This window comes from Macaca mulatta, chromosome 14 (genome assembly GCF_049350105.2).
Source record: "Macaca mulatta isolate MMU2019108-1 chromosome 14, T2T-MMU8v2.0, whole genome shotgun sequence".
Classification (NCBI taxonomy): domain Eukaryota; kingdom Metazoa; phylum Chordata; class Mammalia; order Primates; family Cercopithecidae; genus Macaca; species Macaca mulatta.
The window spans coordinates 31990043-32008612 of NC_133419.1; the positions used below are offsets into that span (position 1 = coordinate 31990043).

Consider the following 18570-nt stretch of genomic DNA (forward strand, 5'->3'; position numbering starts at 1 on the left):
TTTTTTTTTGAGAGGGAATCTTGCTCTGTTGCCCAGGCTGGAGTGCAATGGTGCAATCTTGGCTCACTGCAACCTCCGCCTCCCAGGTTCAAGCGATTCTCCTGCCTCAGCTTCCCTCACCACCACGCCCGGCCAATTTTTGCATTTTTAGTAGAAATGGGGTTTTACCATGCTGGCCAGACTGGACTCAAACTCCCAATCTCAGGTGATCCACCCGCCTCGGCCTCCCAAAGTGCTGAGATTACAGGTGTGAGCCATGGCACTCAGTCTCTCCAACTACTTTTTTTGTTCTTTGTCTACCCATTAGATTGCAAATACCGTAAAAGCAGAGACTCAATTTTGTTCTCCTGTACAAGCAGCACCAAGCACCACACTTTACATTTTAGAGGCACTAAATATTTTGATATTTAACCTTGGACCATATTACAGTTTCTATTCACGTATCTTTTCACTGACACAATTTTAATACATTCTACTGATGAATGTATACATAAAATGTGATATATCTATACAATGGTTTATTGTTGACAATAAAAAGAAGTATTGATACATCCTACAACATGGATGAACCTTGAAAACATTATGTTAAGTGAAAAAAAGAAGCCAGTCAAAAAGGACCATCTATTGTATGGTTACAGGTATATGACACGTCCAGAATAGATGATCTACACAGGCGGCAAGTAGATTAGTGTTTGCTTAGGGCTGGGGGTGATGGGCAGAGTGGGGAACAATGGCTAAGAGGCACAGGGGCTTTTTTTGAGGGTAATGTAAATATTCTAAAATTGTGTCAGGTGAGAAATAATTTGGCCAAAAGAATTTTTAACTTAAAATTTTAATTGTGCTGATGGCACAACTATAAATATACTAAAAGCCATTAAATTATACACTTTAAATGAATGAATTTCAATGTATGTAAATTATATCTCAATAAAGCTGTTTTTAAAAACAAAAACAAAACAAAAAAACTTAAGAGCTCTGCTAGAATTTTTAATAGTAGGCCTGATATATGTAGTCATCTGTGTCTATGTAAAGTGTTTTATGTAGTAAAGTACTATACATTTGCAGCCACAGGTATGACATTGTAAACCACTTCATTTGGCTGGGCGCGGTGGCTCATGCCTGTAATCCCAGCACTTTGGGAAGCCGAGCTGGATGGATCATGAGGTCAGGAGATAGAGACTATCCTGGTTAACACGGTGAAACCCCGTCTCTACTAAAAATACAAAAAAATTAGCTGGGCGTGGTGGCAGGCACCTGTAGTCCCAGCTACTCGGGAGGCTGAGGCAAGAGAATGGTGTGAACCTGGGAGGCGGAGCCTGCAGTGAGCCGAGATTGTGCCACTGCACTCCAGCCTGGGTAACAGAGCGAGACTCCGTCTCGAAAAAAAGAAAACCATTTCAATTTAGAATTTCCTAATCTTCTATTAAAACTAAACTCAACTGACAACCTTGTATTTGTCTAATAAAGATTCCCAAACAACTAACTACTTTATGATATACAAAAGAAATTACCAACAATTTCATCCCAATGCTGAGCTTTTTTTAGGTTAAGAGTGGCTTAGTGAGAGAAAATGCTCAAGAACAGTCAACCTTGGCTCCTTCTCTGCTCTGCTCTCAAGGGTCATTCTGGGGTCATCTCTCCCCTAGAAGTCTTCCCTGCCCCTCAGATCAGGCTAAGTGCGCTCCTTTGGGTTCATGTATCACCCTGCACACATCTCTCCACCCTGGCATTTCTCGAAGCAAACTATTTTTCCCCTCCATTAAATGATGAAATCATTAATCAAATAAATTAATGAACATATATAAATCACCTTTGTATTCTTAGCACCTAGCACAGTACCAGCACCCAAAAAGGCCTAACAAAAGTTGTAAAGTTAAACTTACAGTGTGAATTTGAACCTGTCTGACTTATGTAAGTCCCAGTTTTCTCCTTATCAAAGAGTAATGCCACCCATTAACTAACTCATAGAGAAATGAGAAACAAACTAGAAAATATAACGAAAGGCACTTTGAAAAAATGATGCATTATACATACACAGTGTTTCATTATAAAGAACCCTATGTAAAATATTAGTTATTATTTTATGGGTCTTCCTATGTAGCTTAATTTTGTTACAGAAACTTTGATACTTCTGGATCTAAGAAGGCATGAGAGGTAAGGATGCCACGAAAGAATAAATATGTCTAAATTAACTGTTTATCATTACATACCTTTTTGTTAACTATTACATGCAAAACAGCATTTTTTAAAACTCAATAGCAATTAAAGGTAAATTACTCAGTAGAGTAGCAAAGAATATAACTGCTACAGAGGTTATTTTTACAGCCCACTTTCCTGTCTCTGTGTTCTGAAATGACTCAGAACCACAGGCTAAAATTCTATATTAAAAAAAAAAAAAGAAAAACAAATTCATGACCTGAATGTTGCCACCACACCTCATAAATACAGCACCTTCTGCGGCTAAAGCCTTTTATGCATTTAAGAGCCCTACGTGTTCTTGACAGAAACCATACTCAAGCAGCTGAATTTAGAACATGCTGACCTTAAGCAAATCAATGCCCTTAGCATGTACTTCTGGCTTGTATCACTGCAAGAGTTAGACAGCCTCACCATCTATAGTAGTCAACAATTTCTGGCCACTGTCCCCTGTCTATTTTAAGATATCCCTACTACACTTCTGTGTTGTACAAAGAAATAGAATAACACATAAACCTGTGTTTAAATACAAATAGTTTACCTCAGAAATCAGGATATGTGCATTCCTACTGTGCTTTGCTCAAAAATATTTAATTTGGTTAGTTTCCACTTCCTGCTTTCCTTTATGAAATAAAAAATATTTTAACAAAAATTGAAAAATCAAGTATAAGACACTTTAGCTTATTGCCTAATCAGATTTATAAGTAACCTAGTCATAAACTAGGCCAGAATTGTCAGGGTCCCAAATAAAGTACAAACAAATACTTAAAGAGAGTAATGGTATCTGCCATTTTCTTACAAAATTACACTAGATATTAAAACAGTACGTCATTAAGGACTACAATATATTTTCACCGATATACCTTAATATTTATTAACTCTTCTAACGCTTGGATCTAAATGACATAAAATCTATTTTTAGTTTTTTATCCAGGCAACATCAACCAAAATGCCTGCACTAGTCTTTGTTTACAAATAAGAGCCTCTTGTTTTTCACTCTAAACCCAGAGCCTGTAATTTAGCATCGCAACTGTATAGCTTCAGAACATCAGGTAAATTATTTACCTGAAATTTATATATAAACACAAATTAGAAACTACTAAACTATTTAGTAATTACTCATAGATTTTCTTCATTCCTAATACAAAGGCTAGTATTTGTGCAAAGGCCTAATGCTAGAAACCAGTATCATAAAATATTTAGCATTTTAGATTGCTTTTTAAGGGATTTCCTTTACTCCCTTGAAAGATTTGGTAAACCAATAGACATTCTCAAGTATTTAAAAAAAAAAAAAAAGACTTTTTTTTTACTCTAGTGGAAAAAATTTCAAATAAAGAAAATGAGGTAATTCTGATATGCAGAATAATGCAGGACCCAAATGAAGTGAAGTTATTTACTAGCAAGTGAACTAAATATAGAGCCCAAGCAGCTGAAGCCTGGGAGTTTATATAATATGCTAGCTCACTACTAAAAGCTCTCAAGACAGAATCCATAGAGTACCAAGGGAAAGAAAAAAACAAAAACTACTATTCTTCTAATACTGTTAAATAAGATTTTACAGTTTTCTTCCAGAAAAAAGCTAATCTCGTATATTGAAAAAAAATCTTTTGGGGAGCAGAGATACCTAGTAAATCTAATTATGTAGCAAGAGCTACTACCCTGCAACTACAGCAAATTTAAAATTTTAAATGATCTAAGAAGTTTTAATGGTATCTAGCACTCTACTACCAAAACCATACAATCAAGAATATACTAAGATATACAGCCAAAAGAATGAAAGTCTATCAAAGAGAGATCTACAATCCAGTGTTTAGTGCAGCACTATTCACAATAGGCAAGATTTGGAATGAACCTAAGTGTCCATCAACAAATGAATGGATGAGGAAAATGTTGTACATATATACACAATGGATACAAAGAATGAGATCCTGTCAATTGCAACAACTTGGATGGAACTAAAGGGCATTATGTTACCTGAAATAAGCCAGGCACAGAAAGACAAAACTTCACGATGTTCTCGCTCATATGTGGGAGCTAAAAATTAAAACAATTGAACTCATGGAGATAGACAGTAGAATGACGGTTACTGGAGTCTAGGAAGGGTGGTAGATGGGGGCCGGGAGTAGGTATGGTTAACAGGTACAAATATATAGTTAGAATGAACAATATGTAGTATTTGATAGCACACCAGAGTGACCATAGTCAACAATAATTTATTGTACATTTAAAAATAAGTAAAGGAGTCTAATTGGAATGTTTGTAACACAAAGAAATGACAAATGCGTGAAGGAATGGATAGTCCATTTACCCTGATGTGATTATTATGCACTGCATGCCTATATAAAATATCTCATATACCCCATAAATATATATATACTATGGACCCATAGAAATAAAAATAATGTTTTAAAAAAGAATATACTAAAGGTATATCAGGCTATTATTTCTAATTCCTAATACATACTTTATTTTTTTTTAAGAGGGTCTCTGTCACTCAGGCTGGAGTGCAGTGGCATTATCATAGCTCACTGCAGCCTCTAACACCTGGGTTCAAGGGATCCTCCTACGTCAGCCTCTTGAATAGCTAAGACTACAGGTATTTCCTACCATTCCTGGCTCATTATTTTTTTCTTTTTTTGGAGAGGCAGGGTTTTGCTCTGTTGCCCAGGCTGATCTTCATCTCTTGACCTAAAGTGATCCTCCCACTTCCCAAAGTGCTAGGACTACAGGTGTGAGCCACTAAACCCAGCTCTAATACATGTTTTAATAAGCTTTACTAACACTAAGTGACATAAATGGGCAATTCCTTCTGATAACCTACTAGTAGGACATATATTTAGAGTTGATTTGTGTAGGAGCTAATTAATTTCTCCTTTATTTTGTACTGGGCACTATAGCATATACTTGCAAGAAGGGTAATTAGGTACAGTGCATAGGTAAATGCAGTATCAGAAAATACCCCTTGTTGGGTCTACATTTATATGCCCCATGTTCTAAGCATTTCTAACTATAAACTGCATGAATGACCAATACTGGCAGATACTGTATTTGTCTATATTTTATGGCAGGTCCATCATGTTGGAGCTCATAGGGCTGTAGCATATACCAATAACAAATTCATTCAGGCTTATATGAAAATAATTTATGCTCAAAGTTATCAAACTATGAATTCAAAGCCATTTTACACTCCAGAATGAGTTTTCAGTATTCTGAATCTTGGTAATCACTAGTTAGCCCCTCATACTATCTATTGTACGTCAGGCTAGTGTTACATTGTAGCATGTTATCAATACTTTAAATGGGCATTATTTTCTTCTTTAACTTTCCCCCAGAACCAAGACCAAAATAGCATTAACCATAGCATATATGTGGATAGAACATAATAAAACTGGTTATGATCAGGTGACCTAAAGAGTCACGGGAAGGAAAAGAAATATATTTGCGTTTTGTTTTGTTTTTTGAGATGGAGTTTCACTCTTGTGGCCCAGGCTGGAGTGCAATGGCGCAATCTCAGCTCACTGCAACCCTCACCTCACCTCCTGGGTTCCAGCGATTCTCCTGCCTCAGCCTCCCAAGTTGCTGGGATTACAGATGCCCGCCACCACGCCCACCTAATTTGTGTTATTTTTAGTAGAGATGGGGGTTTCGCCATGTTGGCCAGGCTGGTCTTGAACTCCTGACCTCAGGTGATCCACCTGCCTCAGCCTCCCCAAGTGCTGGGATTACAGGCATGAGCCAACGCACCTGGCTTTATATCTGAATCTTAAAAGCATTAATCAGAATAACTTTCTGAATTCTTATACAGGTTGAGCATCCCAAATCCAAAAATCTGAAACTTTTTGGGCATTGACATGACACTCAAAGGAAACAAATTTTCAGATTTACGGGTGCTTAACTAGTTGACAGTGCAAATATTCCAAAATCCAGAAAAATCTGAAATCCAAAACACTTCTAGCCCCAAGAGTTTCAGATAAGCGCTACTCAAACCTGTATATAATTTTTCTAAATATTCAGTTACATACGATTATGTCTTTAATAAACTATTTCTCTCAAGTACTGAAATGCCCAATGATATACACAAAAATTACTGTAAATACTTTCCAACATTTAAAGGCCTCTGTTTGATCATTATTAATCACCTATCATTCCTTCAAATCTTCCATTAAAAATAAAAATAAGCAGATGTCTTTGTCATGGAACTTTGCAGTGGAGATTTCTATCCTGCTTGGGTAGATTTTATGTCTTGATTTTTTAAATCTCTTTAAAACAAACCTAAATTGATCTTCTCTTGATTTCCTTTTTAAACTGAAGCAATCTCTTTTACCACAAACACACACAAAATTATTTCATTTGGCAGAAATTTAACATTTATTAATAAACAACCAAAAAGTATGGAGTTGTTACCTACCTGTAGTACCGAGATTGTAGATACGTTGAACAAACAGTCTTTGATACATGACTGGCCGACCCAAAGTCTATTACTTTAACCCTGTAAGGCTGCCGAACAGGATCCACCAACATAATATTCTCTGGCTTGAGATCAGCATGAATTAAACCAAGACTTTTCAATTTTTTCAGTGCAGTGGTCACTTGCTGAAGAATGGGCCGAATCACTTTTAGTGGCAGGGGACTAAATTTATTTTGTTTCAGAAAGTCATACAAGTTTTGTTCCAGCATCTCAAAAACTAAACAAGTATGGTTACGGTGCTGAAAGCATTCATAAGCTCGTACAAAGTTATATTCATCAGCATTTTCAGTACTGAGCCTTGCTAATATGCTCACTTCTATTTGACCTTGACGAGCATAAGAAGGATGATTTTTCAAAATTTTGATTGCTACAATTTCATTTGTCCCTCTTTTCCAGCATTTAACTACCTGGCCAAAGGTGCCTCGACCAAGAAAATCAAGGACTTCATAAGTATTTTTCATGGAGCATAAGACTTCATGCTGCACTAACTGATAGTCACCTTCTCCAGTGGTACAATTCTGTTTTGATCCTGTGGTAGTTGTCACAACTGTCACTGGATTTCCCATGTTGGTTTGCAACATTGCAGGAAGTATGGACAATTCATCGACAATCTGCATTGCGCTGCTATGATTATCCAACTCCTCACTCTTGCGCTTCAATCCACATCGCTGGGGGCCTTCTAGGAAATGCAATCTGTTTCGCCACGCCCCAATCTGAGGTGCTTGCAATTGAGCTTGCTGAGCCTGAGCTGCTATGACCTTTGTAGCACCTGCAGTGTTTTTCAAAACAACAGCACTTGTCTGCAATGAAAAGTTGTGTCCTCGAGGTCTATTAAATGGTATCTTTGTCTGAAAAGCACTACCCTTAGTGGGAGGATGAGAATTTCCAAAGTTTCTACCATTCACATAGGTCCGTGGATAGTTTCTTTCCTGGAATATACAACTGCTTGGCTCTACTTTGAGTTTCTTCACACTACAAAAGGCACTTGACTGAGTTTGATAAACATATGGTGGATAGACCAAGACTTGTGAGGCCATACCTGCAAAAAAAAAAAAAAAAGAAAAAAAAAAAGGAAAGAAGAAATATTAATGTCAACAATTTTTTTTTCAATTTTAAATCTCAGGAAGAAAACTCTTAAGGGTCAAATTCACAATTTGTAAAACAGTAATTAATTCCCACTAAGACGCTTTTTTCCCTTGGAGAAGATAACTGTCTTTTTAATATCTCCATTTCAGTTAATTGGTGCTTCAGATATTCTGAGTATTGCATAAAAAGTCTAAGAATAAAGAATCAAGTGCATTTTATTAAATATTTACTGAGAAGCTGAAATGGCCAATATGCCCTAGAAACGGTGCCAACATTTTCCCTCAAAAGAAAAGTATAGATCCCTGTAATCCCAGCACTTTGAGAGGCTGAGGCAGTTGGATCACTTGAGGTCAGGAGTTCGAGACCAGCCTGGCCAACATAGTGAAGAAACCCCAACTCTACTAATAATACAAAAATTAGCTGGGTGTGGTGGTGCATGCCTGGGGTCCCAGCTACTTGGGAGGCTGAGGCAGGAGAATCGCTTGAACCCGGGAGGCAGAGGTTGCAGTGAGCCGAGATTGCACCACTGAACTTCAGCCTGTGAAACACAGCAAAACTCTGCCTCAAAAAAAAAGTACAGATCCTTTAACTGTACACATTTGACAAAAGTAAAACACTATATTACCAAATTAAAATGTATGTACCAATGATAAGAAAAGAAAATATGCATTACATAAACATAGTTTATAGCCATATTTCTTAAACCTAAAGCCCAAGAATTGCCTCAGGAGGAAAAAAAAAATCTATGTCTGCTTTAACTATATATATATTATATACATTATATATGTGTGTATATATTATATATGTATATATGTGTATATGTGTATATATGATATATAATAAATATATAATATGTACATATAGTATAAATATGTATATACAATATATGTTTATGATATATATGTAAATGTGTGCATATGTATGTGTATATATTATAACGTATGTATATATTATATATATGTCTCAAAAAATATATTTTTTTTGAGACAGAGTTTCGCTCTTGTCGCCCAGGCTAGAGTGCAATGGTACAATCTCAGCTCACTGTAACCTTGGCCTCCTGGGTTCAAGCGATTCTCCTGCCTTAGCCTCCCGAGTAAATGTGATTATAGGCATGTGCCACCATGCCTAATTTTTTTATTTTTAGTAGAGATGGAGTTTCACCATGTTGGCCAGGCTGGTCTTGAACTCCTTATCTCAGGTGACCCACCTGCGTCGGCCTCCCAAAGTGCTGGGATTATAGGCGTGAGCCACCACGCCCCGCCTATGGCAGGGATTTTAAATAAAATTAGGGTGCCCCATTTCACGAATAGCTGATCCTACATTCTATTTACTAAATATATTATCCTTTGATCTTAAAAAGCATTAGATTACAAAGACAAGTTAATGACTTTCTACCCAGTAATATTCATGTTCCCATTCTTCTCAATTTGTACTTTATTATATGGATATTCCCTTTGAACTTCCTCCAACTAATATTGGAAAATATTTGAAATTTTCAAAGCATATTTTCAAATCAAATTTCAAATCATATTTGAAAAACAGATTTAAAATCATTCTAAAGTTCTCAAGGACTAAATGACATTCTATTTATTTTATGCCTGCATCCAAAAAGGATGTGATTTATTGAGGGTGAAATAGCCAACATTCTTACCACACAACCATTAAGTGTTTAATTATTTTATAAACATTATTTGATTCAGATATAACATAGATACGAAAGAGAATTCAGTTTTATTCTGGCATACTTAATGTTCTCCCCTATGACCTTATTTTACCAACTTAGAATTTATAAAATATGAAATCCACCTAGCAACTGCTGACCTATCTATAGGAACTCAAAACATATATACACATAAGAATGAATCCTCAGTACCATAGCTAGAAAAACTGATAATTACACAGGTGTTAGATCTGCCTTCCATCTACCTGGTCTGCCACAACAATATATAATAAATGTGTACATCAAAACCACCATTTGATGGAATCATCACTTTAAGTAATACTCCATGTTTTCTACTTGTACAAAATTACCTTGGTAATTTTCCTAATGGTAAAATCCTAATACAAATGATCAAGTGTAAAAATAAGCTGAGAAGCCAGATACAGGAACTTTGCATTATGTTCTCTTAGTGCTTTTCTGCACATCTACCCTTTCTTCTTTTAACAAGGTCTCACCTAGGCTGCAGCGCAGTGGCACAATCATAGCTCACTGCAGCCTCCAACTCCTGGCCTCAAGTGATCCTCTCATCTCAAGCTCCCAAAACGCTGGGATTACAGGCATGAGCCACTGCACCCAGATTCACATCTACTATTGAACACTTTAAAAACTCTTTTAGATTTCAATCAAAGTAAAATGATATATCCTTGCTGAAGCCTTTCCTGAAACATATAAACTCACCCTCCAGGCAGGGGTGAGCAATCAGTGCTCTCACAGTAGTTCCTAAATTCTTCTCATTTTGCGATTACATTTCATTATATTGTAATTGTCAGTGTATATATCTGTCTTTCACACTAGATCTAAAGCAAAGTGCCAAGGATATAGAGTTGGTGTTCAATAAATGTTGGTTCGTTGGTTGGTTGAAATATCTTCATTTTCTACAATTTAAAAATCTGTATTATATTAACTATGTGGTCTCCTACTCTTGTAACAAATCACAAACATCAGTTCTTTAACTCAGAATCCACAGATTACCATCACAATCTGTAATATCTGTATTAAAAATAAGAGCAACTACCTACTGAGCACTTACTAGGCAACGGTTTAACACTTTATTTACAATATTTTATCTAATCATAGCAATATCTTTCCAATTTGCTTTTAAGAAAACTAAAGTTGGCCAGGCACAGTGGCTCGCCTATAATCCCAGCACTTTGGGAGGCCAAGGTGGGCGGATCACGAGGTCAGGAGTTCGAGACCAGCCTGGCCAACGTGGTGACACCCCATCTCTACTAAAAATACAAAAATCAGCCAGGCATGGTGGTGCACACATATAATCCTAGCTACTGGAGAGGCTGAGGCACAAGAATCGCTTGAACCCAGGAGGCAGAGGTTGCAGTGAGCCAAGATCATGCCACTGCACTCCAGCCTGGGCAACAGAGCGAGGCTCTGTCTCCAAAATAAAAAAGAAAAAAAAAAAAAAAGAAAACTGAAGTTTACGAAGACTAGGTAACTGGCCCATAGTCAATAGCTAAGGCATGGTAAAGGGAACAAGTAAATGCACGGCCTTTCAGATAAAAGGTGTAAATTTATACCTCCTTCAGCTTTCTTGTGCACAATCTACCACATTCCTAATTTGACTTGACCTTAATAAATCTGCTACAAAACCTTACTATACAAATTAATACTTAATGTTCACTCTGTAAGAGAAAATCATAAATTGAAATTCTGGAGTTCCACCAGGCGCAGTGGCTCATGCCTATAATCTGAGCACTTTGGGAGTCCAAGGCGGGCGGATCACGAGGTCAGGAGATCGAGACCATCCTAGCTAACACAGTGAAACCCCGTCTCCACCAAAAAAACAAAAAATCAGCTGGGCGTAGTGGCAGGCACCTGTAGTCCCAGCTACTCAGGAGGCTGAGGCAGGAGAACGGCGTGAACCCAGGAGGCAGAGGCTGCAATGAGCTGAGATCACACCACTGCACTCCAGCCTGGGCGACAGAGCGAGACTCTGTCTCAAAAAAAAAAAAAAAAAAGAAAAGAAAAGAAAAAAAAAGCAATTCTGGAGTTCCAAACCATCTCATTGGCATCTACTGACATCTATTCCATACCTTTACTCAGAAGAGATCTTGAAACTCCATCAACTGATCGTTCTTTTAATGAAGAAAAACCACACTGAAAACTGCTAAATGTATCAAACTCATCCATTAAGGCACTTTTGTGAGGCTTCAAATCCTATCTGCAATAGTTTTTCTAAGAGACTAGGTCTTACTGTATTGCCCACTCTGGTCCTGAACTCCTGTTCTCAAATGATCCTCATACCTCAGCCTCCCAAGTAATCTCAAATAGATTATAGGTTCTAGCCACTGCACCCTGCTCAACAATTTAACATTGCCATGATTCTCCTAATTTACAAACCACTTCTGTAACCCATACCCATAGACTCAGAAAAAGAGATGATTAAATTCACAGATAATTTTTTTTTTTTTTTTTGAGACAGTCTCGTTCTGTTGCCCAGGCTGGAGTACAGTGGCGTGATCACGGCTCACTGCAACTTCCACCTTCCAAGTTCAAGAAATTCTCCTGCCTCAGCCTCCCAAGTAGCTGGGATTACAGGCACCCGCCACCACGCCTGGCTAATTTTTGTATTTTTAGTAGAGACAGAGTTTCGTCATGTTGGCCAGGCTGGTCTCAAACTCCTGGCCTCAAGTAATCCACCCACCTTGGCCTCCCAAAGTGCTGAGATTACAGGCATGAGCCACCGCACCCAGCCCAATTTTTTTTTTTTTTTGAGACGGAGTCTTTGTTGCCCAGACTAAAGTGCAATGGCACAAACATGGCTCGCTGCAGCTTCGACCTCCTGAGCTCAAATGAGCCTCCCACCTCAGCCACCCAAGTAGCTGCGACCACAAATATGTGCTACCATGCCCAACTAATTTTTAAATTTTGTAGAGATGGGGTCTTGCCATATTGCCCAGGCTGGTCTCGAACTCCTGGGTTCAAGCAATTCTCCTCCTGACTTGGCCTCCCAAAGTGCTGGAATTACAGACATAAGCCACTGAGCTCGGCCAACAGATAAATTTTAAAACAGCTATTATATACTTGTGGATTTAAAGGAAAGCATGAACATAAATAGGAGAGACATGAAAAATATAGAAGAACACTGTACACCATACATACACAGATAGTGGGAAGGCAATCTGGCAGTATTTAACAAAATTGCAAATGAACATACCCTCTGACCTAGAAATGTAGGCAACTCAGACACTGTACAAGAATATTCACTGCAGCACTGTGTAAAGCAACCTAATACTGTAAATAACCTACATATCCATCAAAAGGTACTAAACAGACCTTGACACATGGACCAATTTAAAAAGAATGAAAACAATTTATTTGCCTTGTTATTGACCTGATTCTGAAGATAATACTGCTACCTGAAAAAAAAGCAAGATTTCAAAAAATGTGTACTTTACAACAGATATTACCATGTGTGTTGAGGAATTATATGCATATATTTGCATATGCACTGAATATCCCACATAAAGAAACTGAGGGTTTCTTTGCCTTGGTGAAGAGTAACAATACTGGGAGCAATGAAAATAATTACTTTTCACTGTACATCCTTTACTACATACATGTATCACCTGTTCAAAGAAAGTTTTTTAATCATCTGTGGAACCTATTAAAACATATATATTTAAAAATAAAATAATCTGGGATTTGCTTTGAAATAATATAGAAGAGGCCGGGCGCGGTGGCTCAAGCCTGTAATCCCAGCACTTTGGGAGGCCGAGGCGGGCGGATCACAAGGTCAGGAGATCGAGACCACAGTGAAACCCCGTCTCTACTAAAAATACAAAAAATTAGCCGGGCGCGGTGGCGGGCGCCTGTAGTCCCAGCTACTCAGGAGGCTGAGGCAGGAGAATGGCGTGAACCCAGGAGGCGGAGCTTGCAGTGAGCCGAGATCGCGCCACTGCACTCCAGCCTGGGCAACAGCGTGAGACTCCGTCTCAAAAAAAAAAAAAAAAGAAATAATATAGAAGAGGAAAAAGTGGATGGGGATATGGATAAAATGAAATGAGTCATAAACTGTTACTTATAGAAGCTTGATGATGGGTATATTGGGGTTCATTATGCTATCCTGTCTACTTTTGAATACGTTTATATTTTTCCTTAATAAAAAGTTAAGTAAGGGCCAAGCATAGTGGCTCACACCTATAATCCCAGCACTTTGGGACACCAAGGCAGGTGGATCATTTGAGGTCAGAGTTCAAGACAAGCCTGACCAACATAGTGAAACCCTGACTCTACTAAAAATACAAAAATTAGCCAGGTGTGGTGGCACACACCTGTAATCCCAGCTACTCGTGAGGCTGAGGCAGGAGAATCGCTTGAACCCAGGAGGTGGAGGTTACAGTGAGCCGAGATCGTGTCACTGCACTCCAGCCTGGGCAACAGAGCAAGACTCTGCCTTAAAAAAAAAAAGGCTAAATAAGTAAATATACACATAAAACTCTAATCAGAAAGATTTTGATTCAGTAGGTCTGTGATAAGGTCCAGGCATCTGAAAGTGTACAAGCTCCCAGGGTCATGTAGAGTCACGCTAAAATCTGAGAACCAATGACCTCATCCATACACAAACCACAGGCAAACTCAAGTCCTACCAAATCAGGGCCCCCAAGTCTGAAAAAACAGGATGAAGTGCCAGGGAATCAGATCAATGCACACCACTCTAGGCTAATTCACGCCGTGTTAAATTGTGGGAACAGCTGATAAATGACAGAGAAATTTTTAAAACTGCTGCAATTTCTGGATCCTGCCATTCCTAGCTTTTCTTTCCCAACATGCCAAGCTGGAAGGCAATCAATCAACCCAAGGCTCCAACCAGGGCGGACTAAATGAAACTTAGACAAAGTATCATTATCCCTCACCAGCCAATTCTCAACCACTGTGCTCTGTGAACCCATCTCAAAAGGGACTTTAGAAAATAAACACAGATCCAGAGGCTGAGGCAGGAGAATGGCGAAAACCAGGGAGGCGGAGCTTGCAGTGAGCTGAGATCCAGCCACTACACTCCAGCCTGGGCGACAGAGCGAGACTCTGTCTCAAAAAAAAAAAGAAAAGAAAAGAAAATAAACACAGATAGAAATATCAAGCAATTTATAGTTCATCAGAAGGCATAGGTGGTGGTGCTGGAGACAAGTATAAAAGACCATACAACCTACAAATTACTTATTAACTTGACCACTGTGACTTCCTGATATATCCAGGTAATTAACTCTTTTCCTTCTCCTACCCTCCATCAGATAGACTCATGACTTGTTATATCTGCTGTTTATGGATTTTACAAAGTACTATATTCCCAGGAGCTACTGAAGCCCATAGTCCAAAATACTTTTTAGTACAATACTATTTCCTATTTTTCATTACAATATATACTGTGTTGTCCTCCGCAGCTATATTATTCATGACCTTGCCAATTGTTCTTATCAACTAAGAAACGATGTTTTGAAATACTACCCCTTTGTGAGCTGGAGCTCCCCATAAAATATTACTCAGAGGATAGTGAAGACTCCTATTAGAGCAACCATTACACTTTCATTCCTTAGAATTAATAATTTCAGGTTCTTTAATCTACTATGGTCTGAATGCTTGTGTCCCCGCCCCTGCCCCTCGGCTCCCCCAGAATTTGTATGTTGAAACTTAACCCCCAAAAGAGATGGTATTAAGAGGTGGGACCTTTGGGAGCTGTAGATCATGAGGGCTCTATCCTCATGAATGGGATTAGTGCTCTTTTACATAAAAGAGGCCTGAGGCAGCTTGTTCACCCCTTCTACCATATAAGGACACAGCAAAAGGGCACCATCTTTGAAGGTGGAGAAAGTGAGCCCTCACCAGACACCAAATCTGCTGGCACCTTGATCTTGAACTCCAGAGCTGTGAGCAATAAGGTTATGCTCTTTATAAATTACCCAGTCTTAGGGATTTTGTTACTGCAGCCCAAATGGACTAACATATAGATCTTATTTTTCCAATCCTCTAACAAACTTTAAGTCTCATCTGAACTACTCGATCCAAATTGTTCACCAAACCAGCAATGTAATCAATATTGACACCCATAGTCATAAGTCTGATCATTGCTAACCATAGTGGGCTGTTTCCATCTTTTTTTACTACACATAATATTAGCCCTTCTGAAAAGGGAGGGAGAAAACAGAAACAGAAATCTTTTACCAAGTTATATTCAATTTATTTGCCAATATGAAATTTCTGAATTATTTTTGACCAAACTTATACACACCCCAAATGTAACAGGGTTCTTCTTCTTTTTTTTTTTTTTTTGAACAAAGAGTCTCCCTCTGTCGCCTATGCTGGAGTGCTGGAAGGCAGTAACGTTATCACAACTCACTGCAACCTCCGCCTCCCCGGGTTCAAGTGATTCTCGTGCCTCAGCCTCCCAAGTTGCTGGGATTACAGGCATACAACACCATGTCCGGCTAATTTCTGTATTTTTAGTAGAGATGAGGTTTCACCATGTTAGCCAGGTTGGTCTCAAATTCCTGGCCTCAAGTCATCCAACCACCTCAACCTCTCAAGTGTTGGGATTACAAGCACGAGCCACCACACCTGACTGGGTTCTTCTTTTAAATGTACTTTGATATCACAAATAAATTTAATAAAAGGCAATAATGCTTTGCACTCTCCTTACTCAATTTACTACTTCTATCTGTTCAAATCTCCATTTTAAAAATCTTTTCCTTTTTAAAAATTGTGATAAAAAATAAATAAAATTTACTGTCTTAAATCATTTTAAGTGTATTGTTCAGTGACATTAAGTACAAGGAGCGTGCTAAAAAACAAAGAAACCAGCAACACCAAGAAACACAAGTAGGTGCTTCTTGACCAACTACCAAGTCCCTCTCCTATTCTTACTTTGGCCTTTACATGGACCCAGTTATCTCTCGCGGTCTTCTCTTTCCTCCCTTATCTCAATCAAACCCTGAGATATGAGTTTATGCTCCTATAAATAGTCCTTCACATTCTGTCCTCAAAATACTGTCCTTCTTTTCCTTTGACCTATCATCTCTTCCTGATTATGTCCCACCACAGACTCAGAATATTTTTGGCTAAATTCTAGTTCCTCTTTCTAATAAAATTATAGATTGAAAATTAACACTTTTCTTACATAGCACAAAAGGTATTCATAAAGATTTATAATTTTTTTCTCTTAGTTTAAAATTAGTTACATTTTTAACAAATTAATCATCAACCTCTGACAGAAAGGAAAGGTTTTCTTTAAAGATGTAAAAAGCACACATTCTAAGAGGGAAAACATGACAAATTTGATTTTATTAAAATTTAAAACTTTCATTCATCAAATGATACCTGAAATAAAGATAAGCCACTGACATAGCGAAGTTATTTGCAATACACGTAACTGAGAAAAGATCTAAAGAAGTCATATTATGTTTGGTAAAACTGAGGAGACAAATGGACAGAAGATATAAACAGACAATTCACAGACAGGAAATACATGCCAAGTCTTATTTTAAAAACTTATCAACCTCACTAGCAAGGAAAATGCAAACTAAAACCACACAGAAGATATAAACAGACAATTCACATAAAAGAAATACAAGCCAAGTCTTATTTTAAAAAATTATCAACCTCACTAGTAAGAAGGAAAACGCAAATTAAAACCACAGTAAGATGCCATTTTATAGCTATCAAACTGGTAAAAAGAAGTAGGACAACACCCACTGTTGAAGAATAGGGCAACAGAGTATATATACTAGGGTAAGAAGTACAATTACTTTTGAGGGCAAAGCTGAAAATGGACATACTCTATAATCCAGCAATTCTTCTCCCAGGTGTATATCCCATCTAGAGAAACTCTCACAAATATGCACAAAGAAACGGTAAATTAGTGTTCACTGCAGCACTACATATACATATATGTAGTATCAAAATTTCAGAATAATCTAATCATCAGAAAAGGACTGGATATTGTGGCTTAGTCATAAAATACAAAGCATGTAATACAAGTGTGGCTCATATCACAATTATTATATATTTATGTACCACAAAAAAAGGAAACATACCAATTGTTAGGGCAAGACATCATTGATTTTGAGATGTATCCGAGTTTCAAAGATGTTAAAATGTTGGAAGGAAATGTGCTAGAACTGAAGTGCAGCAAAATGAATTAACTGAAATTACATACATCAATGTACATAAATCTGAAAACAATATAGAACAAAAAAAGTTGCAGAAGAGCATGCATCATTTATTATAAAGTTAATAGAAGACAAAACTATACCATGTTTTATATGTGATAAAGGTATAAAAACACGCATGAAAATGACAGACATGTCAAGGAAGAAAAGAGAAGGATGGGACCTCAAATTTATTTTGCACACTGGATGACAGCTGCATAGGAAGTGATTCTATTACTCCCTATACTTTCATAGCCTGAGTTTACATGAATTTTTAAATAAAGGTAAAAAAATCTATCAGAGAATAGGAATAACCTATTTTAGTAATTGTTTATTTTTAAATTACAAAAATACAGCCCTGGCGCGGTGATTCACACCTGTAATCCCAGCACTTTGGGAGACTGAGGCGGATGAATCATTTGAGGTCAGGAGTTTGAGACCAGCCTGGCCAACATGATGAAACCCGGCCTCTACTAAAAATACAAAAATTACCTGAGTGTGGTGGTGCACGCCTGTAATTCAGCTACTTGAGAAGCTCAGGCATGAGAATCACTTGAACCCGGGAGGCAGGGGTTGCAGTGAGCCGAGATCACACCACTGCACTCCAGCCTGGGCAACAGGTGAGACTCTAACTCCAAAAAAAGTAAGAATAATAAAATAAAATAAAATTACAAAAATATGACCATTTTAGATATATTTTATTAACATAACCAATCAGCCATACCTTATTTCATTCAGTTGGTAACCATACCAATTTGGTAACCACACCAAAGTGAAGCAGTCACCTGTTAAGTCCATACAAGCCTAAAATATTTGCCATGTACCCCAAGAAACTAGCTAGAATCTATCTCAGATATGAAATTGATTGTATATAAACTATACATAATGAATATCCAGAAGTTATTTCATAACATTATTTCCCATATTAACATTTAAAGTATTAT

General features: G+C 37.7%; 1 protein-coding gene across 5 annotated transcripts in view; it reads right to left on the reverse strand.

The window, feature by feature from the left end:
• The window catches only part of HIPK3 (homeodomain interacting protein kinase 3), a 100565-nt gene that overhangs the window by 62615 nt on the left and 19380 nt on the right, over window positions 1-18570 (reverse strand). For 4 of the 5 annotated variants that reach the window (XM_015114563.2, XM_015114559.2, XM_015114564.3 and 1 more), the window contains exon 2: window positions 6605-7703. The exons of the other annotated variant lie outside the window; for it this stretch is intronic. In XM_015114563.2, coding sequence (XP_014970049.1) covers window positions 6605-7701 — 1097 coding nt within the window. In that variant the 5' untranslated portion in view covers window positions 7702-7703. The remainder of the gene's footprint in view (window positions 1-6604; window positions 7704-18570) is intronic. 5 annotated transcript variants of the gene reach the window in all.